A 26,584-nucleotide genomic window follows, 5' to 3' on the forward strand; every position below is an offset into this window, starting at 1 on the left:
TGAATTAATTCCTTGCTCAGAAATACACAGCTAACAAACTTTGAGAAAAATCAATTATTCTAGTTTTCAGACCAGAAAACATACTTTTCTAAATGTAAAAGGAGTCTTTCATTGAATTCTGACAAAACAGAAATATGCAACATTAAAATTTTAAAAGGATATTTAAATGATGATAAACTGAATGAATATAGTATGTAACAAACCTATACTATATGCAGAAATTGTAACAAAATTCATATATATTAATGATTCACAATATTTTCTTGAAAACAACTGACTATTCTTGTTCTTTTTCATTGTAAAATTTTTTTATAAAATACTAATGGTATATATTGTGCATATATATTTGTATATATGATATTTTTGGGATATTGTTTTGCACTCTATAGTTCAAGACTTCAAACTCTCAGCAGTTCTTCCTCACTCTATAGGATGTTTGGATCAGAGGTGTGAGCTACCTTGCCTGGATCACTAATACAGTTTTACTACTTTATGGTTTTAAAGTTAGCTAAGTATATAGCACATTATAAAACTTGGGAAAACTAAACTTTGATTCACATAACTCTACTGTGGATATTAGCAGACACTGAGTGTATTTTATTTTTTGGTTTTTCAAGACATGGCCTTGGCTGTCCTAGAACTCAAAGATCTGCCTTCAGAGAGCTGGGATTAAAGGCATGTGCCACCACCACCTGGCTTGAGTGCATTTTATTTTAACATCCTACAGTACCAAACTAAATGACAGAACTAGTTCAGAACCATGATCATCCATGGTAAATACACAATGATGTATATATACATATATATATATATGTACTATATATAGTATATATAACATATACTACGATATATAACATATAGTCCATATCAAACTGAGAAAGCAAAATCAGCATGTGAATTTTAAAGTTAGTATGTCTTAAAGAGTTTTGTTTACTATAGAATGTTTACCAATTTAATCACATTGTTGAACATCAAAATTTTATTCCTAAAGTATGAACAATGTAAAGCTAAAACTTACAAGAACATTCAGATTCAGAAGTTGCAAAGTACAGTATCAATTCAACAACAGATTGGTCTTTTGTATTATGTATTATCTAGCACCATGACTTCCTTTGTTAAAAAAACCAACAAAACAAATGAAATGGACAGTTATTTATTTTTTGGTGATTTTCACAGGTGATCCTTTGACGTTGAGCTTGTCCACAAAAATGTTTGCTCTTCTTCCATTCTCAATGGCTGGACTTCGATGAATTCTCTCTCTAAGAATTAAATGGTATGACAATTAATACCATTTAAAAATACTCAAGTTAAAATCCACTACAGTTTAGAGTTCCTTAAAAACTTTAGAAAACTATTTTATTGAACATTGAAGAAAGTAGGAGATATTTTATCCAAGATAAACTTAAACAATTTTGTTAAAATGGTAGCCACAGCCGGGCATTGGTGGCGCACGCCTTTAATCCCAGCACTCGGGAGGCAGAGGCAGGCGGATCTCTGTGAGTTCGAGGCCAGGCTAGACCAACAGCCTCCAAAATAGAGAAACCCTGTCTCAAAAACAAACAAACAAACAAACAAACAAAAAACCCCAAAATGGTAGCCACTAGTAACATTTACATTCAGCTCCTGAGTTATGTCACCCTCGTGTCAAAAGGAATTCAGTAGTCACACATATCTAATAGTTAACATGTTGGCCAGCACATTTTATCATGTGGAAATTCATTTCTGAAAATCTGAATGGACAGAACTAACAGAATATGCAGCTGCTAAGGTCACAGATTTATAGGACATCCAAAATGAACATGCTTTCTCTAACTGGGTCCTAATTTTGTGTTTAAATTTAGTAATGTTAAATGTTTAACCCAAAGTTTTCAATCTGTGACAAATATTACCAAAAAGATAGAGGCAGATTTTTTAGCCATTTAGTAGAAAGCATTCAGAATTTGGCACAAGGCTTCTAATCTACTTGATGCCCATTTGTCCAGTGCTGGTTTTGTGAGGTCTTCTCTAACAGTCCTGCATTCTCTTGGAGCATAGAGTGAATTTCTTTTTCTTTTCTTTCCTTTTCTTCTTTTTCTTTTGGTTTTTAGAGACAGGGTTTTTCCGTGTAGCTTTGCAGCCTGTCCTGGAACTTGCTCTGTAGACCAGGCTGGCCTCAAACTCACAAAGATTCACTTGCCTCTGCCTCTGGAGTACTGGGATTAAAGTCCTGTGCCACCACCACCTGGCTAGAGTGGATTTCTGTTTCAAGGGCTGTTGAAGTTTCTTCCAAGAACTTAAACTTCAGAATATGTACTAAATTTATAAAAGCACCATGAATTTTAATATGTGGTTTCAACAAATTTGCTTTTCCCAGTTATTCCAAAAGCAATTTCAAAGATGATGAAAGTTTTTGTAAAACATATCTAAATGCACATATCTAGTGCACATAAAATACTACATTTCATGAAATACATAATACTTTTGCATTTAAAATTCATTATTAAATGCTGGATTTTTACTTGGTAACGAAGTTAAGTTTTCTAAATACAAACCTTTCCCCTTATAGTGTCTATATAAATATGTTAACCTGGTATGACATGTATGACTGAATATCCATATTAGGAGTTGTTTCACAAGATAACTACATCACAGTATATAACATTTCTTAAGGATTTTTATCTTCTATTTTTGCCCTGATGATTAAGAACAGTTCTAAAATAGTTATTTGTTTTTAGAAACAAAATTTTGATTTACATGGACTATTTAGACTAAATATAAAGTTGTTACTTTTTTCATAAAAGATACTGTAGATACAACCTAGATATTCTTAAGAACATGATAAGAGGTAGTTACATAACATTGTGGTTGTATGTTTGTGTATGTGGGTAAGAATACATGAGTACCATTCATGTTCATGTGCAGTTATACAGGTCATAAAAATTTTCGGTTATCATTCTCTAGGCTTTGACTTAAATGGCAGGCAAGGCTGGTTGGCCAGTGAGATGCAGGGATCTGGATTACAAGTTCATGCCACTATGTCAGACTATTTTTTTAAACATAGGTTTTGGTGATCAAACCTAGGTCCTTGAGATTACATGACAAAACCTTTACTAAATGAGCTATCTCTCCAACCTACAGTACATATCTTTTAAATATCCTTTAAGAGCACACTGTTAGAAATAACTTTTACCTCTTTTTGAGTTCTCGTGACACTGGATTATCATGACCCACACTTCGCATTCTAGTGTTTTCTAGATTGTATAGTCGTCCACTAGGCTTGTACTTCAAAACTTCATTTTGCCACTCATCATCAAAAGCATGAGCATCACCTATATTAAATGTCAAAATAAAGGGAACAAGTATTTAGGTTTCTACTGTCAGTATTGCCTTGGGTCACCAAACATTTCATGTAGTCTAACCTTACAACAGAGGCAGGACACATCTGCAATATTTCCCTTCTTGTTTATTTCTCTCCTAATGACTATCTGGTTATGATAATATGGTTTATCACTTAATTCTCTTGATTATGCTATTATTCTATGTAGACTGGATGATTCAAATACACTCATTTACAAACTTTCCTCTTGAATCATCTCAAAACTATCAGTACATCCCATGTTCTTGGACAGACCTTCAAGTAGTTTGTATATCTATTCACCTCTTCATACTTCTAACTTGCCTTCTTAAGCTTGTTGTCAATTTCCTAATACTATCAATTTATGATGTCATGAAGTAGATAAACTAATTTCTATAAAAATAACAAACATATAGATGATTGTTCTTGTTCTTTTAAATTGTCTTTATAAAAATATGTTAAACTTAACTTTCCAACATATTAATCATTACAAAATACTTAGGGTACATATATAAATACATATATGTATTATGGTTTAAAAAATTATATGTACATATGATATGTGTGTGGGTATGCAAGTGCTGGTGCCCTTGGAAGCCAGAGGCATTTCTTTGGAACTGTGGTTACAGGTACTTGTGAGCTACCTGATGATGTAACCTGCATAGGTTGGCCCCAAACCCTGACTAGAGCTGGAGAGGGACTAAAGAATTCAAGGACACACACAACACACACACACAACACACACACACACACACACACACACACACACACACACACACAGAAAAGCTGGGGTCAGGTAGGCTGTAAGCACTCTGCTTGAGTGGCACCAACTGCTACTGAGCAGCAGCAGCAGCAGCAGTGTGTGTGTGTGGGGGTCGCTTAGCTACTCTCCACAGGAGGTCTCTGTAGAGAAGTAGCCTAAATTTGTAAAACGAGCCAGGAGGAGGAAGCTGAAATTGCTAGTTTTTGTACACACTGATCAATCCTCTGTAAACATTCAGACTTGGACTAGAGGAAGAAGACTTTGTCAGTTCCTAGGGGGAATGCCTTTGCCAGTTTCTCATGGGTCTGAGGTCCTGGTCCCTTTCATGGCTGTATCTACATCAATGATAAACATTCATTTAGGAATTCACTCACTCAGGGCTTCCTCTTCTCCCCATATCCTGACAATGGGAATTGAACTCAGGTGCTCTGTAGAAGTATGTGCTATTAACCACTAATCCATCTCTCTAGACATCTCTATATATTTTAGTAAGATCATAATTACTATAGTTAAAAAAAGCTCAAGTTATTGACTTTCATCTTATTGCATAACCCACCATGTAGAGCTCTGGGAGTTAAACTTAAGTTGTTAGGTTAGGTAATAAGTGCATACCTTATCTCCTGAGTCATCCCACCAGCCCATAATATTAATTTTTATCTAATTAAAATAACTTCTTTTTCTGAAATGATATATTAATCTCTTTACTATGATAAAACTTTATTCAAAGTATTTTCTGAAAATGAGATAAATGTAGTGACATTTTAATATATCTTAATTTTAATTAAAAATAAAAGGTTGATTATTAATATTTAGACTAAATCTTTTAAATTATGATTTATTTACAAACTTCTAAGTAACACTCAGAAAAAATAGGTGTTTGTAGTTATAATGGTAAGATAAATTGAGCATAGTATTAACAAAATAGCAAAATACCAATTTGAAAAAACATTTTTATGCATAAAATCATTAAAAAGAAATTCACCAAAACTTGAGTAGTATTGTGGGACTGAAGTTTGGACTAGTTTTTATTTGTTTCTTTAAACTTTAGACTTTTTAAGCTTCTTGACAATCAAAAAAGTAAATACTCATTTGCCTACTAATAGTATTACTAAAAAAAACTCAAAATCTTTCATTCTATCATTTTATTAGAAAAGTAAACAGTACCTCACCTTAACAAAAGTAATTGTAAAAATGTTAGATGATAGAACCACAATTGAATTACTCTGTCTAGCATTTCCTACACATTCCTTACAAGCTATCCTAATAAAATTAAGAATTCATGAAGTTCTAGAAATGTAGCTACTATTTTACCTTTTGAGAAATAATTTTTGTGATAACTTACTTTCATTCATATTGATGAACTCTTGATTGACCTCTTCATTTCCAGTCTTGTTGTTCTTGGACTTTCTAATGACATGAGCTCGGTCATGGATATGATGACCAACAGCCATTTTCTCTAGACCACTGTCAGAATCTCTCATTGCTCTTCTGGTTTCTTTTATCTTTAAAATTAAAATAAAATTTATTCAGCTAACATTTAAGCACATTACAATGGATTTAATTCTACATTCTTCAAGGTCTGTTTATTTGCTGCTCTAAAGTCCATTATTTTGTACAACTAATAAAATGATTAATTATTCTCAGTTCCATTATCAACTTGGTGTGGTATAAAATTCCTAATCTTTAACTGTCTTCGATTTAACCTTTCCAAGTTGTAATACAAAATTAAAACAGAAAAAGTTATATAAAACTTAGTTACGTAAAGTAAGTCATATAAAACCTTTCACACTGTGTTTGACAATGTAATGAATGGAAGTTAGTAAGTGCAACTACTTACTCATCAAATACGCTGAAGGGCTTGAGTCTCATGACTCCAACCTACCAACTCCGTGGAAGCATTATTACAATGTTTATGCTAGCCAATGTGGCATCTATCATTACACTCAGTTTACATTAAGACTTCACTATGTTCAGCAAAGTAAAATGCCAGTAAATTTGCTAAACAATGCAAAGATATCACTAATAGGTGTGTTTGCACATCAGACTTGAAAATGAATTGCTTTATATCCATTATTCTGTTAATCTAAAAATCTAAAAATCTTACTGCAACCTACAAGGCAGTGGAGATGGGGATTTTCATACCACTGTTTGTAGAAGTCAAGAATTTTCATCACTTTGGTAATTTCAAAGTAAAGGTGAGGGGTTATGCACCCTACAAACCCAGAAATAATATTCCTAGATTCTTATACAAGATATTATTGATAAAATTTTGTGTTATATACTGGGAACTACATAATAGTTAAGAGAAGAAATAAAAAGCTGGGTATGGTGGTGCACTCAGGAGGCAGAGGCAGGTGGAACTCTATGAGTTCAAGGTCTGGTTAGTCTGCATAGTGAATTACAGGCCAGCCAGAGCTACATAGTAAGATCCTGTCTCAAAATAAACAAAAACAAATTAAAATAAAAATAAAGAAACCTGGATTACATGTACAACTTGAATAAATTTCTGAAACATACAACAGAGAAATGGTAAGTTTTAAAGGATACATAAAATAACGATACTATTTGTATATAAAGTTTAGAAATTTATAAAATAATCTTATATTTTATTCTGTATTCATTAAGTATAAAATGTACAAGTATGATAAGCTCCAGGTATAGAAAATGGTTGTCTCCTGAGAGACAGGAAAAGTAATCTTAGAAAATTTATATCAGTTACAATCATACTCAAAAAATGAGAAAGAATAAGTCTTAAAGGAAATAGAGAAAAATGCTGATTTAACTAAACCATATGACAAAATATGGGTTTATTATACATCCTTTCTATATACTTTCAATATTTTATTAGTTTAAAAATTAACTTCATATATAAATTATTAGTAGACATTTACTTCATGAAAAAAGGCTTCTTTTAGTGTCTATCTTATGAATGTAAAGATATAATAAAGATGAATAAATACTTTTGTGATGGTCACCTTCATGGGTGATAAACAACTTCCATCAACTAACTACAGTTGGACGCTAATGATTTCCATAGTCATGAGTGCCTTTTCACCATGCCTCCCTCCCATCCCCTGCCACTTTCAGACAATCTACTTTTCCTTTTCTTTTAAAAAGATTTATTTATTATGTATACAGCATTCTGTTTCCATGTATCCCTGAAGGCCAGAAGAGGGAACCAGATCTCATTATGGATGGTTGTTGAGCCACCACGTGGTTTCTGGGCATTGAACTCAGGATGTCTGGAAGAGCATCCAGTGCTCTTAACCGGAGCCATCTCTCCAGCCCCGACAATTGACTTTTCTATAACTTAATAAAATACTAAGAATATTAAAAAAAAACAAAGCTAGGCATGGTAGTTCATCCCAGCAATTCCATACTAGGAAAATGAGGCAGAACTGCTCCAAGTTTGTGGCCAGCTAAGGCTACACAGTATGACTTTGTCTAAAAATAACAGAACTAAAAACTTACTCCTCCTGGAGCCCTACGGGTTTGAGTTGAGGCCTGGAAAACCTTCGGTGGTTCATCTCCTACTTTGGAATAGGTCATAACAGAGGAAGAACAAAATGAATGCCCATTTGGATCCATTGAAAGGTGACCCTAGAAACAAAGGAAATTCTAAATTAAGATTCTAGTTAAATATGAAGAATGAATGCCAAGAGTTCAAATAAACAACATTAGCAATGTATAATTATCAAAATGGAACTGGGTGTCCTAATCTACTTCTGGTTTTGGTGCTAATTACTATTTCTTCTGTAAAGAATAACAAGTGAGTCACATATCTCAGTCTGTGTGGCTTAGATTTAAATAAAGATGATATAGTCCCTTAGGCAGAGGCTATCTAGTCTTGCCAATCTAGATTAAGTGAATTAGGTATGTCCCAGGAACTTTCATATTTTCTTTGGGTACCAGATTTATACATTCCTAAAATCATTGCTAATACCCTATATTTTAGCATTCTTAAATGATCCATAGAATTCAAACTGGATATTGCAGTAAAACAGGTTACTTGTTTTGATGCTAATAAAAGCAGAACATTAGGAGTACTAGTGTTTGTTGATAACATTTAGAATGTATGGATCTAATCTAACATCCAAATCATTTTTTCAGATTTTTTTAATATTAAATTTTAGTTAATTACATGTAATGCAACTTATGAAGTAAATAGGTAACCATAAAATATGAAAATTTATAAAAAATGTACAATAGTGACTTAAGACTATTTTGAGGTTAGATTTTTTTTTCGTTTTTTTTGAGACAGGGTTTCTCTGTATTGTTTTGGAGACTGTCCTGGCACTCGCTCTGTCCAGGCTGGCCTCGAACTCACAGAGATCTGCCTGCCTCTGCCTCCCAAGTGCTGGGATTAAAGGCGTGCGCCACCAACGCCCGGCTAGATTTTTTTAAATCATGTATAAGCCAACTAATGTAACTTTTCAGACTTTTAGGTTATAAAATAAATTAATCTAATACAATTTTAATTGAATAAAAAAAATATCAGCAAGCTGATACTATCATAATTATAATACTCTAATATAATATCACTTACTTTTGTTTCAGGAATAAATTACATAAGCATCAATTATATAAGAATTGTACATGGGTTAACTATATAACTTATGTAATTCATGTAATAATGTAATAATCATGTATTATTGTATATGGGTTAATCATATAATCAAAACTTTGCTATTTTAACTACAGTTAAAGATGTTTGAAAATCACTACAATATAGGATGTCAATAATGGAAAATAATGTTCTCATCAGTTTCTTTTTAGTACTTACAAAGTTTCTTTGTAACTCCTGCATACCATTTCGCATATTTAACATCATCCGATCCATTGCCTGAAAAGGGTTGACATCTGTATGCTACAGGATATTAGGAAGCATGTTATTAACTACAACACCAAAGACGCAAATAAATTTTCTCAAAACAGAAAAAAATTTCCTCAATTTGCTGTATCATGCAGTAATCAACTAGGCAAAAATAACTGAAGGACTATACAACAAGACTTAAAGAAGCATATGCAAAAGTGCAAAAAGCCAATACAAATTAGGGAATTACAACACTGCAAATATATATACACATTATATACCTAGGTATGTGTTTGTATATATACTTATACAGACATAGTATAATTTGTCAGCTTTCTTAAACCAGAGTTCTTCCTTTTCCTCCATGTTTTTCTTTTCTTCTTCTTACTAATCCTTAAGGTTCAAAAAGTCTTCTAGGGAGGGGTGGCTGAGATGGCACATACTGCTCTTGTGTAGGGCCTGAGTTCAGTTCCCAGCAGTAAAGAAGCTCATTATTGTCTATAATTCTAACTCCAGCTACCAAGTATTTGACATTCTCTATTTGGCCCTATTAGTACTACACTAATGTGTACAAATCTCCACACACATAAATACATTTTTTTAAAGAGTCACCTCTGATTAATCTTCACCATTACACCCAAAAGTTTTGGGTTGTGGGCTTGTATTCTGTGTGCTACCACAGTTTGAACTTCCTCAGAATTTTACTAGTATCTTGGTGATAAACTACATTCTTCTGGAACTAGTTCCTCAGTAAGGACAAATATTACATCTCAAACTTCAGAGACACAAAAAGCTCAAATTTAGTGGAAAATAATGAAAAGTTTTTCATGAAAATATAGATACAAATATTCTAAATTTATTATGTTCTAATCCTTGAATTACATTTTGGTGTTAGAAACTAGTGAAATAGATGGAAGCTAGAAGTTTAGCAAAGTCTGCTATAGAGCAGCCATACTTGTGTAGGCATCAAAAAACCCAAGAACTCCTTGGCAACAAAATCAGAAAAACAGCCAATCTGAGTTTTTTTTCCCAAGCATTATGCCTTGTTACTTTTGTAGAAAGCCATTACAGGCATCTAGGAGTCCAAGTCTGAAATAGAATACCTGAGTTTCTTTGAAAAACAAGTGAATGTTCCCTAAAAATCTGTTTTTCCATTTCTGAAGACTGATTTTATATTTTGATTTACTTACTGTAACCATCTTGACCAGTGGTCCTCAACTTGTGGGTTGCAACCCCTTTGGTAAACTATCTCCAAAAATATTTTCATTACAATTTGTAACAGTAGCAAAATTACAGTTATGAAGTAGCAACAAAAGAAATTTTACGGTTGGGGTGTGTCACCCCAACATGAGGAACTGTATTATAGGGTTGCAGCATTAGGAAGATTGACAACCACTGATATTGACAGCAATGAAGATATTCTAAAAAATGTATTTGTGCTCTCTGTGGCTATCAGACTATTGAAATAATCCCCAAGAAACTGGATTTTCCTCAGGAATTGCATGGTAGGAAAATGAAACGGCTGAAGGCTGATACTAGGCAGTAGAGGAATTTAGTCATGACAACTTGTCATATTCTTTGCAGGAGAGACTGGAGCAGAGACAAGAATAGGCCAGTGATGGCTGGGACCACACAGGGACTAGGACTGCTTACTTAATACATACACCCTCCATCCACATCAAAATACCAGGTAAAGACCCTGAAGATGGATTTGGGAAGGTCTCTGGATTTTAGTTCTTTAGTGTTCAATGTGGCAACATTAAATACATCTCCTTTGTCAGCTTTTCACTACTGTCTGTTTAATTGGCCTACCGATGATCAGTGGGTAAGCCTGGCTTATTAGTGCTGCCAGACCCATGCTCTGACCCTAACAACCCTGGTAATTACTTTAGAAAACCCATGTCTAAGCACTCAGGTAAATTTAATACACAAAACAAAGGTTTCCAGTATGAAGCTTAACAGCCATTATGGAGGTTAATGAGATGCATGCAAACTCACTCTGCTTGAGTTAATGAAAGTGTCTGTTAAAAACATAGCTAAAATAATTTGTCTCATGACACGAACCATACCACCAAACCTTCCAAAAGGCACAAGAGAAAAACTTGTTGCCTGGAAAAATAGTATACAATAAATTTTGGTTGCATTTGTTATATAGGCACAGCTAAAATATAAAATTGCACTGCACAGTCATATAGCTCAGAGATACCATCATTACAGAAATTTTTAATAAAGAATTCTCAATGTGTATTTTAAAAATTATCTGCTTATTACACATTGTAGCATCTGTCTGGCTAGCAAATAAAGAAGCCACGGTATTACTGAAAATATGACTGTATTTAGTAAAGTAATTATAAGAAACTCTGCTATAGGCTAAGGAAAACATTTTAAAATAAAACAAAGTATAATGACGAGGATTAAAGCATTTTGTATTGCTATTGCTATTCCATATTTTTTTAATGAGCTACTACTCTTGCTTTAGAACAGGAACATGTTGGATGCAACAATAAAATTCTTACTTCTATTTATTTGTATTGAAAGAATAGATTAGATGCCCTCTGATGTATCACCTAGTCTATATGCTATATCTTGAGATATAAGGTAACTATCAGGTTATCTAGTTTTTATGTTAACTTTTAATTTTTTTTTGAGACAGTGTCCTAGTTTGGGTTACTATTACTGTGACAAAACACCATAATCAAAGCAACTTGGGGAGGAAAGGGCTTATTTGACTGAAGCTTCCAAATTACTGTTCATCATCAAAGTCAGGACAGGAACTCAAGCAGGATCCTGGAGGCAGGAGCTGATGCAGAGGCCATGGAGGGGTGCACTGGTTTGCACTGTCTGTTTATAAGCTATTCAGTCTAAAGTGTTTTGTTAGTCACCAAACTATACATGAAAATAAGGGACCAATAACTTTAACTTTTCATTTAAATATTGGCCCTGAACTTTTTTTTCTTTTTTTGGGGGGGGTTGAGATAAGAGTTTCTCTATATAGCTTTGGGGCATATCCTGGAACTCCCTCTGTGGCCGATGCTGGCCTTGAACTAACAGAGACCCTGTATGCCTCTGCCTCCTAAATGCTGGAATTAAAGGAATGCACTACCACCACCACCATCATCACCTCCCACCACCACTTGGCTTGAAGTTGTTTTATATTCAGAATTATCTTCCTACTTGACTTTCCTATTTAATCATGACATTTATGTATGTCTTCTATGTGTCTTTCTCTTGATTTAAAGAAACTTTGTCAAGATAAATATAATTTGAAGAATACTTACACGCAAATAGTTCTAAATAATGAATCTTGCCAACTACAGTTTCACAGAAACAAATCTATTAGGTTACATACTTCTTATTCCAGTTCCTCTTAAACATTTAGTGGCTTTAGTAAGTATCTGTATAAGAGACAGTTATTTCTGCTCCAACAGATGACCAATGGAGTTACTGCTTATTTGCATAAACATTTTTAATACATTTCCAGCTGAATTATAAGTTTCCTTCAGGAACGCTTGTAAGTAGCTCATTTATGCATATAAATCCAAAGAGATACATGTTGACATGGTTACAGCAAATACAAAAAGTATTTTAATACTCAAATTATTTTCAATATTCATAATTAATGTTCTCTGTCAATTTTTCCTGCTATTAATTTTTAGTTGTTAAGGAAATGGATTAAACTAAAAATTATATATATCTCACCATGTAACATTAATTTATAGTATTATAGATATAGTGCCTATAAGTGACACTATTTACTAATGAAGAAGAAAGTAACAAGTGTGGCTATGCAAAGCTTACTCTTATTTGGAATGACACATGTAATTTTATTAATCAGGTTTTATGATGATGCAGAAAATATGAAAATGTTTTTCTAGAGTAGTCTAGAATTCTGTGAATTGCTTAATCATGTTTGCTGAGCTCTAAATATCTATTTTTCAATTGTGAAATTTTATGGAAATCCCTATGGATTCTGTAATTGCCATTTCTGAGGGTAAAAAATAACAGAAAAAGGATATGAACCCAAAATGGTTAACACACATATGTAAACTATCTTTTCTTTTATTAAATTGAGTATGTTTATATCCTCCCAGTTTGGCTCTCAGATAAACCTGCTGAGAATATGCAGTTATACAAATCTTTTGAAATAAAGATTAATCTACATTTTGAATGTCTAATGTGTCCCAACAAAAATTTAGTGGCCCAATAAAGATAAAATACCACACTAGATTTTGTTACTATTTAAAACTCTGAAGTATGTGGTACCAGGAGTTCTTGCTGGTTCTAATTCAGCACATGGGAGGAAGTTCTTTCTCAGAGGAGAAATATGCAAGAAACAATAGCTTATAGTTGTATAACTTTATGATTCTAAAATTTTAATAGCACAAAGAAATTCTGTACCATTAACATTCATTGTTCCAAGATTTAGCTTTTCAACATGCATCTCATTTTATGTAATAAATACTTCCATGATAGAAGTATTAGTCATACCCTATATTATAAGTATGTAGCTTATGTAAAATTTTTGTCCTGTTCCTACAGACTTTCTTTAAAATAACTCACAGTTAAGGAATCTTCTCCATCATCATGTTCTCTATGATTATGGGTTCTTCCTCTACCATCAGAGATACTGAGCAAGTCTCTTCCAAAAGGTTCAGAGAAACTTCTCATCATGTGGCGCATACTTTCTCGGTGTGCAAGAAAGGAATCACTGTTGAAAATACAGAATAATGGAAAATTAAATGTAACTACTACAAAGAAACTTGGGAGCTAATATAATTGCTAAGGAGACAAAATATTACAATTTAGAAGAAGAAATTTGATAAAAGACCTAGTATTATAAATAATAAATATAAATAAAATCCTATCCTATTTGCTATCCACTATAGTTATTATACTAATAAAATATACTTTCATCTCATGTTGTATTAAAATGGTAAATATAAATTACCATATCATAAGTAGTTTAAGAAGAGGAAAACTGTGAAAATATTTCTATCAGGTAAGACCATTACAGGATATCTACAACATAATTCTACAGGGTCAATAAAGAATACTCCATAGGCATCAAATAACGTACAGAAGTTGTTTTTTAAAATTGAATGTGAACAAATAAAAGTTTGGAAAGGAGTTCTCCTGAAATACAATAATACTGGGTGGGGCTGGAGAGATAGTTAAGAGGACTGGGGTTTGGTTCCCAGTATCCCCAGAAGACTTAAAACTGCATCTCACTATAATTCTAGAGGACTCAACACTTTATTCTGGCTTCCACAGGCTCCCACATCCCCCTCTCTTACACACACACACACACACACACACACACACACACACACACACACACACACACACTTAACATAAATAACACTTATTTTTAACTTACTGAGAGTTTATCATTGAATAGGAACATTGAGAACCGTTGCTATGCTAAAGAACACTATAAAAATACAGATTATATCTGCATAGTTAAAGCCAAAGCTACAGATAATTTTTATAGGCTAATTATTTTTTTTTCAAGACAAGGTATCCCTGGCTGTCCTGGAACTTACACTGTAGATCAGGCTAGCCTCAAACTCACAAATCCACCTGCCTCTCACTCCCAAGACTTGGGGTTAAAGATGTATGCCACCATGCCTTGCTTCTAAGGCTAATTTTTGTTTCTACTATATCTAAATACTATAACCATCAAAATATCTCAATATTAAGCCTCAAGAAATGTCAAACTTCTTTGAAATTATCAAACCAACTATCAAGCTGGTTAACAATATGGATTCCTGTTCATACCTAGCATGACAATCAAATATACTGGCTCTAGATCTGATTTACAAATACGTATCCCTGGTAATTTTAACCCAAATAGGTCCTTATCAGTCTTTGAGGAGCAAGATCCTCTGTGACTCTGTGGTACCTGAATTAATTAGCATTTGAGCATTCCTTCTGTAGACAAGGTTTCACAACTATAAATAAGGATGATATCAAATATTCCTACTATCAAGATCAAACTATGTAACCTGAAAACACAAAATATGATAAATTAGTAACTTTAATAAATGTTCATTTCTTTTACTTTCACTTCCTCTCTCATGTATGGACACCATTCCCTATTGTTCTCAGGGAAAGAGATTTTACTTTTAAAACACATAGAAATGATAATGTTCCAGCCCCTCTTCTATGTACTTAACATACTTGTTAACTCTTCCATTGCAATTCCTATTCAAAAACGTAAAAATCATAACAATTCATCACAATAGTTTTCCAATATTTTCCAAATACACTAACCAGTGGATCAATAAATTAATTTTCATTCTATAATATTTAAAGCATATCATGATTGTGACTTACTTTACAAAGTAACATTATGGCTCTCCTTGCTGTTTAACTCAATTCCCCACAACAGTGTGGCCTCCTTCCAGAATTCTCCACTTCAGTTACCATCTACAAATTCTCTTGCTAATCCAGTTCTAATCCTTTGACATTACCAAATGAAGGCCTAAAAAGCCAACATCTGCCAGTAATCTCAAACAGAAAGGACTTTTCTTCTGAATTATATAGCATTAGCTTAAAATTCAACCCTACTAGCAAGATTCAGATTTCTTCATACATTACCTTGGAAATTAAAAAAAAACGTAGCATGTGGTTGAAAACCTGCTAAGTAGAGGAATGTTTGCCTACCATATGGGGCTCTAGGTTCAATCTCTAGCACCAAAATTATTTTTTCATTGGTGTATAATCATGGTGTGTTATGGAATAGGTTATATAAGGACATTTCTTACAACTATATATGTTGAGAGAGTATTCCTGCCTGTTCAGATCAGACTGTGCCTTCCGCTAAGTTATTCTATATTATATATAAGGAAGTGATTTTTAAGGCCCTGACTTGTCCTGGGTGGATCCAGAAACTGTACCATCTTCCTGGGAAAAGAAAGGGAGCTACCTCTGTAAGACCTGGACCTGGTTTGCATCCAATGGTTGGGCCTTTCACCTAGCAGCTTCACTGTCAAACCTGACTCCTGCGCTCGAGCCCTGCAGCAGCTCCTGGAGCAGCTCCCTCATAGGACTGGACTGATTCCTTATCTCATCAGTACAGATGCTTTCATAGCCTATTTCTGAACACATGAACTCTGCTGCAACTTCTTTAATTTGAATTCATTCTGTAACCAATACGTGTGCATAGATACAGATATATTTACTGTATGTTGTGTAATAAAAAGTTAATATATCTGTAATTAGGACTGGAGTAAAAGAACCTATGTGTGTCTCAGATAGGCTTCCAAGTTAGGTAGATAATATGACAAATTGCTGTCACTGAAATTGTTAAGCCTTATGAATTTGTTACTTAATAAATTCTGACATTGTGGAAGGACACACATTAAATAGGTTTCTGTATGTTTTTGGCTTAGTGTAGTCACAACACTGCCTCCCATTGGCCCCCGTTCTGTTCTAAGTAGTTTTGTATTTGTGTATCTATATAGTCTAAGGAACTACAAATGAAATAAAATTATATTTGTTCTTCTGAGATTGACTTAATTTGCATATTATGACGACTTTTAGTCGTACACATTTTCCTGCAAATGACAGGTCTGAAAAAAATCCATTGCGTATACACACCACATTTTCTTTACTCATTCTTCTGTTGATGGACACTTAGCTTGGTTCCATAACATAGCTATTGTCAACAGTACTGCAATAAAAAACTTAAGTGCAAGTACCCCTGTAATAAAGTATAATGATGATGATGATGATAAATAGGAACAGTATATATAGGTATATGGAGACTATCTTTAGTTTGAGGAGCCTCCATACAGATATTCATAGTGGTTTGAAAAGTTCACATTCCCACCAGTAGTATATAATGGCTCCCTTTTTTCATATCCTTACCAGGATTGGCTGTTGTTTTATTGCTGACTGCTGTGATTGTTTGAATGAGCATTGCCTCCACAGGGCTCATATATTTGAATACTTGATCCTTAGTATGGTGGAAAGATTAAGAGATGTGGTCTCATTGGAAAAGTCCTACCATTAGGGGTGGGCTTTGAGGTTTAAAAAGTCCACTCCATGAACAATTAGTGCACTCTCTCTGCCTTGTTGTTGTCTCAACTTGTTAAGTTCTCATTTATTGCTCCAGAGCTGAGCCATTCCTGCCTGCCTACCCACCATGATGGCCACAGACTAACCATCTTAAACTTCAACTAACTCCCCAATATACTCTATTGTAAGTTGCCTTGACCAGGCAACTACCATTCTGACGGGGTCAGAAGATATCTCAACATAGTTTTAATTTATATTTCTCTGGTGGGTAACATGGTTAGCATTTTAAATGTTTAATGGCCATTTGTATTTCTTTTTAAATAATAGTCTGTTCACTTCATTACTTGAGTTACTAATTAGACTGATTTTTTTAAAGATTTATTTATTTATTATGCGTACGGTATTCTGCATGTATTAGACTGAGTTCTTATAACTTAAAAATTTTGAGTTCTTTGCATATTCAAGCTATTAATCCCATCAGATGTGTAGTTAACAAATATTTTTCTCCCATTCTGCCAACTGGATCTTCACTCAATTTTTTCCTTTGTTGTACATCTTTTTAACTCCATGTAATCCTACTAGCCAATTGTTGGCATTATTTCCTAAGCAACTAAGTCTTAGTAGGAAAGTCTTTGTCTACGTCTACATCTTGGAAATGTTTTATTCCTCTGCTTCAGAGTGTGAAGTATTACAGTAAGGTCTTTCATCCATTTGGAATTAATTTTTGTTCAGAATGAGTAATAAGAATATAGTTTTCTTTCTTCCTTTTTTTGGAATGTGGATGTCCAGTTTTCCTGGCATAGTTTTTCAAGAGGGTGTCTTCTCACAATATGTTTTTCTTTGTAAAGAATAGCTGTAATTGTAGGAGTTCATATTTAGGTTCTCTATTGATCTACACGTCTTTTTGTACCAGTACCAGTACTATGGCTCTATAGTATAATTTGAAATTAGGTATAGTGATGCCTCTAGCATACATTTGGCTATCTGGAATCTTTTGTGCTTCCATACAAGTTCCAAGATATTTTCTTTTTCTGTGAAAACATTAGAAATTTGAAGCAGACTATACCAACTTAGAAGACTGTTCCAGGCAATATGGACATTTTCACAATATTAACTCACCTATACAGTGTCTTTCTTTACTGTTTTCACTGTAATGACCATTCCCTTTCTTAGGTTTATTCTTAAGATAATTATGAATAGTTGTTTTCCAAGTTTTTCTGCATGTTTCTTATTTATATATAGGAAAACTACTGATTTTTGTATGTTAGCTTGGAGTCTAAATTGCTGAAAGTGTTTACCAGTTATAAGAGTTTTCCGTTAGATTTTTTATGGTCTCTTATGTGTAGGATCATTATGAATTAGGATACTTTGACTTCTTCCTTTCCTATTTGTATCTCTTTATATACTTTGTCTTATTTTAATACTTCAAGGACTAGATTGAGTGGGGGTAGGAAAGGGTTATATCTTTGTCTCATTTCTGATCTTAGTGGAAATGCTTGAGTTTTTTCTCTGATGTTGACTAACAGGTTTGCCATATAACCTTTTTTTATACTGATATATATATATTTTCCATTCGTATTTCTTCAGGACTTTTGTCATAAAGGGATACTGAATTTTCTCAAAAGCCTTTAATATACCTACTGAGATGATCATTTGAGTTCTTTTCTCCAGTTCATTAATGTGATGTATTATATTTATTGGTTTGCATTAGTTTGACCTACCTTTGTATCTTAGGAATGAAGCCAACTTGATTATGATCTTGTGTGCTTGAATAAGTTTGCAAATATTTTAGTGAGAACTTTTGTGTATGTTCATCAGAGTGACTGACCTATAATTTTCTTTGTTGCTGTATTTATCTGGCTTTGGTATAAGAGTAATCCTGGTCTTGGTTTGACAGTATTCCTTTTGTTTTCATTTTATGGAATAGTTTGAGAAGTACTGGTGTTAGTTGCTTTTTTATAGGTGCAGATTTCAGTATTGAATCCACCTGGGCTTGCACTTTGTTTCTTTTGAAACTTTTTGTTTTTTAATTGCTGCTTCAGTCTTGGTACTTGTTATAGATCTGTTTAAATTACTTAATCTCATCTTGATTTACTTTTGTAGGTCATAAACATCAATAAATTAATCCATTTTATACAATTTTCTTAGTGGAAATAATTCTTTAAGGTACATCACAATCTTTGGAATTTCATTGTTACCTGTTTGTTATAATGTCTCTTTTCATTACTAATTTCATTAATTTGTGCTTTCTATTTTCTTTGGTTAGTTTGGCTGAGGATTTGTTATCTTGCTTATCTTTTAAATCTTATTTATCATTTTTAAAGAACTCCATCATTCAGTGATTCTTTGTAATTAATTTCTGCCATGTTATCTCTTTCTATCCACTAATTTTGGGTTTAGATTGTTTTTGTTTTTTAAGAACCTATATAGCTATTAGAGGTCTCTTAATATAGGCATCTGTAACTATAAACTCCCCTCTTAGAGCTACTTTCATTGCATCTACTAGGTACGGGTATGTTGTGTTTTGGTTATAGGATTCTTAAAATTCCCTTCTTGATTTCTTCAATGACTCATCATTCAACATTCTGTTGTTCAATCTCTAAGAGTTCGTTTGTGTACTACAGTTTCTCTTTCTGTTGATTTCTATTTTTATTCCATTGTAGCCAGAGGAAAAAAAAACAAGAAATTGTTCCAATGTATGACTATAGTTACCTGGAGTAACAATCTTTTAGACCTAGAAATACATCATTCCTAACTTGCCTGGTTTTTAGAGTTGCTCTTGAAAAATCTGCTTTTATTCTGATAAGCCTGTCTATATGTGACCTAGTGTTTCTCGCATAGCTTTCAGTGTATGTTCTGTGCTCTCCATGTTTAATTTTTAACTATTTATTGTGAGGAAGTTTGTTTTTCTGGTCTCATTGGTTGAAAAATCTACATATCGCCTGTAGCTGGATAAACATTTCTTTAGATTTGGTGAATTATCTACTATGATTTTATTGAAAATATTTCCTATGCCTTTAGAATGAAATTCTTCTGCATCTATGATCCATAGATTTCATCTTTTCACAGTGTTCCCTAGGATCTTATATTCTTGTATATTCTGTTTGTATTTTCTTATTAATTTTTCTTAGTCACTAAGTGTCTTAAAGCCCTAATATTCTGTCCTCCCCTTGGCCCATTCTATTGGTGAAGGTTTTACTTTGAGCTTTTTATTTGATTCAATGAATAATATACCTCCAGTATTTCAGATTGGTTTTCTTTTTAATTTCTCTTTATTGAATTCTATCTTCATATCTCATATTAACCTTATTTCATTCAGATGTTTGCATTCTCTTGGAATTCACTTTTTAAAAAGTATAGAAGAAAAAATGGAAAAGAGAACAGAGAAGGAAAGTAGAAAAAAAGAAAAATGTGAACAGTTAAACCTGCACTGGGCATTAAATAGGATGGGAAAGAAAGTGAACTGCAGAGACCTGGATGGGAATAGTTGGAATATGTTTTCTTGCCTGCAAGAAAACTGGTTCCAGCTTTAACTTAAGCATTCCTTCCTTGACTCCCAGATGCAAATCATATTCCTGAGTAATACCACTGGTACTCTACCTCAATGGGAGGAGACAGTGCCTCCTGTTGAGTCTTCTGGATTTTCTCTAGTTCTGTTAAGTTTCCTATTATACTTTATAATTAAAACTAGATTTTTTTTTGGCAATCACCCACCTCGTCACATAATGTATCTAACTGCCTCTGGTTTATTGCCTCATATTATAGCAGACCATGCCTTTTCTTCCTTGAAAATATCCTAAAAAGCGAAAAAAATCTAAAAAGCAAAATTGCTTCAAATGTAATTGCTTTAGGATTAGCAAATGCTTAACTGAATTTGTATTTGTGTGTACATACAATTTTTTTTGTTTATTTGAACTCAGCTTCGTTTATGTATTATTTATATCCAATAATTGTACAGTTTTTAATTTTCTAAAACTTATAGTCTAATCACAATTATGGTATACAATATTTATATTATTCTCAATGTTCTGTTTTGAACTTTGCAGAAAACCATCTCCCCAAATTCTACTTACACTAATATGTTTTTGTTAGGTTTTCATCATCTTGATGAAATACCTCACAGAAAGAACTTAAAGGGCTCATTTTGTTCATAATTTCCAAGTTTCAGTCTATCATAGCAGACAGGGCAAAATGCAGGAAAGCTGCTCTCATCAAAGTGACTAGGAAAGCAGTGAGAATACCCATGCCATGAGTTCTCTCCTTTCTCTCTGGTACTCTATCTGGAGCTCCAGCCTGTTGGGAAAGGGCCAACCATATTCACCTTGTGTTTTTTGCCTCAGCTAATGCTTTTCAGGAAATTCTCTCAATCATTCAAAGGTGTCCTTTACTAATCTAGGAATTTCTCAATTAAGTTGGCATCACAGGCTTTGTCAGTTTTGCCTTTTTCAGAATCTCATATGATGAAATTATATAGTGTGTCATCTTTTATATATAGTTTGACTTATAATTATGCTTTTGTAATTTATCCATACTGTTCTACTCACCAAATGTTAACTAAATCTAACACACACACACCATAATAAACCCACAAAACTATTTCTAGTTTTTTGTCTTTATAAATATGGCTGCTGTAAGTATTCAGATGCTGGGTTTTGTGCAAATAAAGCTTCATTTCTTTGGAGTAAACATCTGTAAGTTCAGTTGCTGGTATGTATAGTAAAAGCATGTTAACTTTATAAATGCTGTGTACTAGGAGCTCTTTTAGCACTGTATTCTTGCTAAAACTTGGTAGCAGTATTTTCAATGTAAAATTATTTGAACAGCAGTATAATCATATCATTGTGATTTTATTTTGTATTTGTTATTCATATAAGTGATAAAAATCAGTGCACAGATATACCTCACCTATCTAAACATGTTTGTCTTTTGTTGTTGATTGGTTAGAGTTCTTTAGTTTTTTTTTTAAGCAACCCTTGGTCTTGCCTTTTTGTTTTAAAATATCAACCACATATCTGTAATCCTATTATTATTTTCAAGTTAAGGTATATTTTTATTTTTGTTTTGTTTGTTTGAGATTGTGTGTTATGTAGTTAAGGCGGGCCTTGAAATCACTATATAGATGAAGATGGCCTTAAACTTCTGATCCCCCTACCTTTATATTCAGAGTATTAGAATTATGGGCATCTGCCACTATGCATAGTTTTATGTGGTGCTGAGAATCAAATCCAGAGCTTCATATAAGAACGCTACTGTGCTACACCTGCAGCACAGGTGTTCAGTTTTCACCACAGATTATAATCTTATACAGTATAGTCTATAATAATTTTGTCTTTTCTTTCATTTTTAAAATTTAATCAATTTAGAAATATAAATCTGATGATAGTATACTAAGGAATTCATTCATTTAGATGTGATAGACCCTACTCTAGTGGTTCAATGGTGTCAAATCCCTGGTGTTTATGTCATCATGTAACCTCTTCTGCCCTTGAACATGAGCTGGACTTCTGGACCTGTTTTTTTAAAATAAATTGGTTATAACAAAACAGGATATACATTCAAATTTACATATTTCAAAGACTGAGTTTTATCTTAGGTGCTCTCTCATGCACAATGGCTTGGAGGGCTTGTGGAGATGTCTGCATGAGGGAACATAGAAGCACATTTCTAAACTAGCCAACAGACATAGAATGAACATGAAAAATGAAATGCTCCTTTAGACAATACCTGTGATAACCTCAGGTTCGATAGACTTGAGTGTAGCCTCTTGAGGCTTGAGTTAGAAATACTCACCTAAACTTCTTGATCAACAGATGTGATATAATATTTTAAGTTTCTATAATTTATTGCAGCAACAGATGGCTAATACACATTACAAGAATAAACTCTTAAACTAGGGGGCAGCTGAAACAGGTACAAGAAGCTTATGAAACTTCTGGCCAGCAGAATAGTATATTCACAGGTTCTGGGAATTAGGATATGATTATCTTTACAGGAATCATTATTCTTTCCACCATAGACATGTTCCTATAATAACGCTATTTAAAGTAATTTCAAGAAAAGCCATCAGTTTCTGTCAAGTCTGCATATAATGGTCACAGAAGATTGAAATGTTGTAAACATAGTTTGTGATTAAATTGATACTGGTGTGTGCTGAATGATATGTCCATGAACTAATAGAATTCTTTATTAAAGAACAAAATCCTAAATTAGAAAAAAAACACTAAAAAGATCCAAAAGCATCAACAGAAAAATCTATCGCAATGTCAGCATTACCTCTGGTCTATGCTAAATTGTAACTATTATTTCTTGTTATACTTCAAGGGGAGCTTTTTCTTTTCATGTTTCTCTCCTTATAGACACAGGCTCTCAATATGTAGTCCTGGCAGGCCTGGAACTTGATTAAAAGCATTCACTATCACTCCTGGTCCTCTATTTGTCTTTGTGCAAGTTTACTGATTGTTCTGTCATCTGCTAATTTTTTTCTTTCAAATGTAATTTTCAGATCTATTATTTGATATATAATATATACATATTATATGTATACATATTAGATAGACATGTTGTGTATAAATTGCACTTCCTTTGTTGAGATGTCATATATTTCCTTTCATGACAATCATTATTTTCCCTCACATATGAAGCAAAATTATAACTGCTTTAAATTTTTTGTCTATTAATTCTATTATCTGGGTAACTTCAGGGTAAGTCTTATATCTACAAAATGAGTCATTTTTCCTGTTAAGTAATTTTGACTTCAATGTACAGAATGTGGCTGTTATGTTGTAGAGGTTCCAAATCTTGTTATATTCTTCAGGAATGGTAAATCTTTCCTAAGCAGGTAATTAATGTGTTTGCCTTAGAATTCAAATTCTGTGTCTTAAATGGGAGAGTAAACCTTGCTTGATTTTTGTATCCTCTTCAGTAAACTGCTCTGAGTCTGACTTATGCAGATAGTTAAGCCTAAAAGAGATGTCTACAGAATTTATCCACAGGAAAGTTCTCTATCTTTCTTTCAGGATGCTTTTCACTGTCACCCTCCCCAGGTACTTTTCAGTGACCATGGTTGTACTGAGCTCTGTCCTTGGTTCTTAGGCCAGAAAGACTTTTGAGTCTTGTAGTAGCTTTGGCTGCTTTGCATGGAGCACATGGAGCTTGGGCTCAAGGTAGAATTTTGTTTTCTTTTTCCCATTTGCTGTGTCCTCTTCAGTTTATGTATGGTTTGGCCATTTCCCAGAACCTTCTCCAGAGATCAGTTTTGTATTCATCGTATACTTCAGTGCTATCTGTAAGATCCATGGGTCCAGTTAATTTGTATATGTGATGTTTTTATTTATTTATAAGGCTTTTTAATGATAAAGTTTACTTTAAAAAGAAAAAAAGAGTAATATTTTAACTAGGAAATACCCGTATCAACAATGGCATTTATTTAATGAAAATAGTAATTACTATCAGCAGTCAAGAAACACTATACATAAGCTGCTCCATAAACCAAAAAGGATACTAGGTCACCATTGAACAATGATTACTGAATATTTTCTAAGTTAAAGTAACACTAGAGAACCCAATGATCAGGTACAAAGTTAGCATCTGATACAATATTATATAAAAACAGTGAGTATGACCAATGTATCCTACTTCCCTTTTATGTTCCTAAGGTCAACAGATGGTTTAGTAAATTTATCACTTTAATAAATTATTTAATTTAACATTAAATAATGAATACTTTTTTAGGAGTAGAGTGAAAGAAGTAGGTCAAAGGACAGATTACCTGAAATATAAATTCATTCTTTTCCTTGTTTGCCCTCATATGTGTTGTGCTATGTATAATGGTTATAAAATAAATTATAAGCATGAATCAGTTTTATAGTTAATTACAACAAATTTGCCTTATATTTTTGACAGTGGTTGCCAGGATCTGAAGAAGGCTATGAAGTGTTGAAGAATATGACTGATGGTCTTTTTCATGCTATGAAGGAAGGGTGCTTTTTGATGTGTATGTCTGTTTCTAATCTGTTACTATTTTTGATCTTAAATCCTGGGTTCCTTGCCTTTGCTCAGAGGGTCATCCAACAGTTTAAATTACACTCCTGCTAGACTTTTTTAAAAATTACATATTTAATTAAGTGCTACTCATTTTGCTATACCTACGCATAAAATAAGCTCAAATACTCTCAGAAAACAAGATAATTGTAAAACCTGTCTCTGAATGTCTTCTTCCCAAGGCCTCATTTATTTCACTGGGAACCATTCACCATTCCCTGTCACCTGAGGTGTTCATTGCACACCACTTCTTTTTCTCTCCCCCAACTCTGCATTGATATATGAGAAGTCCCTTTCCAAACAAGGCCAGTTCTGTTAATGAAGCAGGCAAAGAAAACAAAAGGTGGCTGCATGGCAACATCCAACCCCTGCAAAGCATCTAGCATGACTCTCCTACTTGGTAGTGCTGCCAAGGTGACGACCTTCACCATATGAAAACTTGTTTTAAAGAACCTAACCCTGGGCAGGGCGGTGGTGGCACAAGCCTTTAATCCAAGCACTCGGGAGGCACACAGGCAGGCAGATCTCTGTGAGTTCAAGACCAGCCTGGTCTACAAGAGCCAGTTCCAGGACAGCCTCCAAGGCCACAGAGAAACTCTGTCTCAAAAACAAAACAAAACAAAAACAAAACAAACAAATAGCCATAGCACACATCTTTAATCCCAGCACTTAGGGAGGAGCAAACAGGTGGACCTCTGAGAGTTCCAGGTTAGCCTGGTCTACACAGAGTTTCAGGCCAGTCAAGTCTATAGAGCAGGACCCTATCTCAAACAAAATAAAAATACAAATTTAAAAAATAAGAACAAAAACAAAATACCAAAAAGGACTGTCACTTTATAAAGCCCTCCCCATCCCTATCTATTAAAGTGACTACTTCTTACCAGAAGTTCCACCAAGACGGCAGTTATGGTCACCACCTAAGCCCGGCACAGGAGGGCTTCAGATCTGAGACCACTGAATCCCAAATTGCCCCAAATCATCAGTAGCCTGGGCCTCGGAGTCATTGAAAGCTGTTCAGAAGCTGGGTAGCCTAGACCTCACCTCCCACCAGCAAATCCTCTCCTTACCTCACCTCAGGCCCCTAAATCCTCTTCCCATCCCCAATGCTGCTCTGCTCATCCTCTCTCATGTCCTCCATGTCTTCTTGTCTTACAGCCTTAAATACTTTCCTCATGTTCCATATCTCGATCTCTTCACCTAGTGATCCCCAAAGCTCTTCAGCTAGTCCTCACGTCTCCCATTCTCCCCCATTTCTCCTCATACCCGTTCCTCCTCACAGCCACTTCTCACGCCCGTTCCTCCTCCCTCCCACTCCTCCTCACGCCCGTTGCTCCTCACGCCCGCTCCTCCTCTCTCCCACTCCTCTTCACCCAAAGCCCCACACAACCTGTCGGGCAGTCGCCCACGTCCCCTGGCCCTTGGGAGCGAGCGGCGGCTGGGACACTCACGCGAAGAAGGGGTCGTCCTCGAAGCTGCTGCTCAGCATCCGGAACATCGTGGCTGCGCGGCGGGCGGTGGGCGCGGGGTGGAAATGGGCACTGCTCACCGCGCCGCCACCAGCCTGCTCTCCACTCGCTTCGCGCGGTCTGCCCGCGGCGAAAGCCGCGCCCGC

The 26,584-nt window shown here is 34.2% G+C and overlaps 1 protein-coding gene across 5 annotated transcripts; it reads right to left on the bottom strand.

Annotated features, from left to right (window-relative positions):
- Window positions 1-1,137: 1,137 nt before the first annotated feature.
- Mlf1 (myeloid leukemia factor 1) lies at window positions 1,138-26,584 on the bottom strand. Of its 5 annotated transcripts, none has more exons than XM_021231740.2 (8): window positions 26,421-26,584; window positions 13,471-13,618; window positions 10,975-11,019; window positions 8,881-8,940; window positions 7,569-7,697; window positions 5,440-5,599; window positions 3,170-3,308; window positions 1,138-1,259 (listed from the first exon to the last, which is right to left on the bottom strand). In XM_021231740.2, the coding sequence occupies exons 1-8, from the start codon at window positions 26,465-26,467 to the stop codon at window positions 1,154-1,156; spliced, it is 834 nt and encodes a 277-aa protein (XP_021087399.1). In that variant the 5' UTR covers window positions 26,468-26,584; the 3' UTR covers window positions 1,138-1,153. The 5 variants fall into 5 exon arrangements, with proteins under 5 accessions (XP_021087399.1, XP_005078002.1, XP_040610255.1 ...); XM_005077945.4 differs by having other exon boundaries at window positions 8,881-8,964; XM_040754321.1 differs by lacking the exon at window positions 10,975-11,019 and having other exon boundaries at window positions 26,421-26,583.

Source organism: Mesocricetus auratus, unplaced genomic scaffold (genome assembly GCF_017639785.1).
Source record: "Mesocricetus auratus isolate SY011 unplaced genomic scaffold, BCM_Maur_2.0 Super-Scaffold_100011, whole genome shotgun sequence".
In the NCBI taxonomy this organism is placed as follows: domain Eukaryota; kingdom Metazoa; phylum Chordata; class Mammalia; order Rodentia; family Cricetidae; genus Mesocricetus; species Mesocricetus auratus.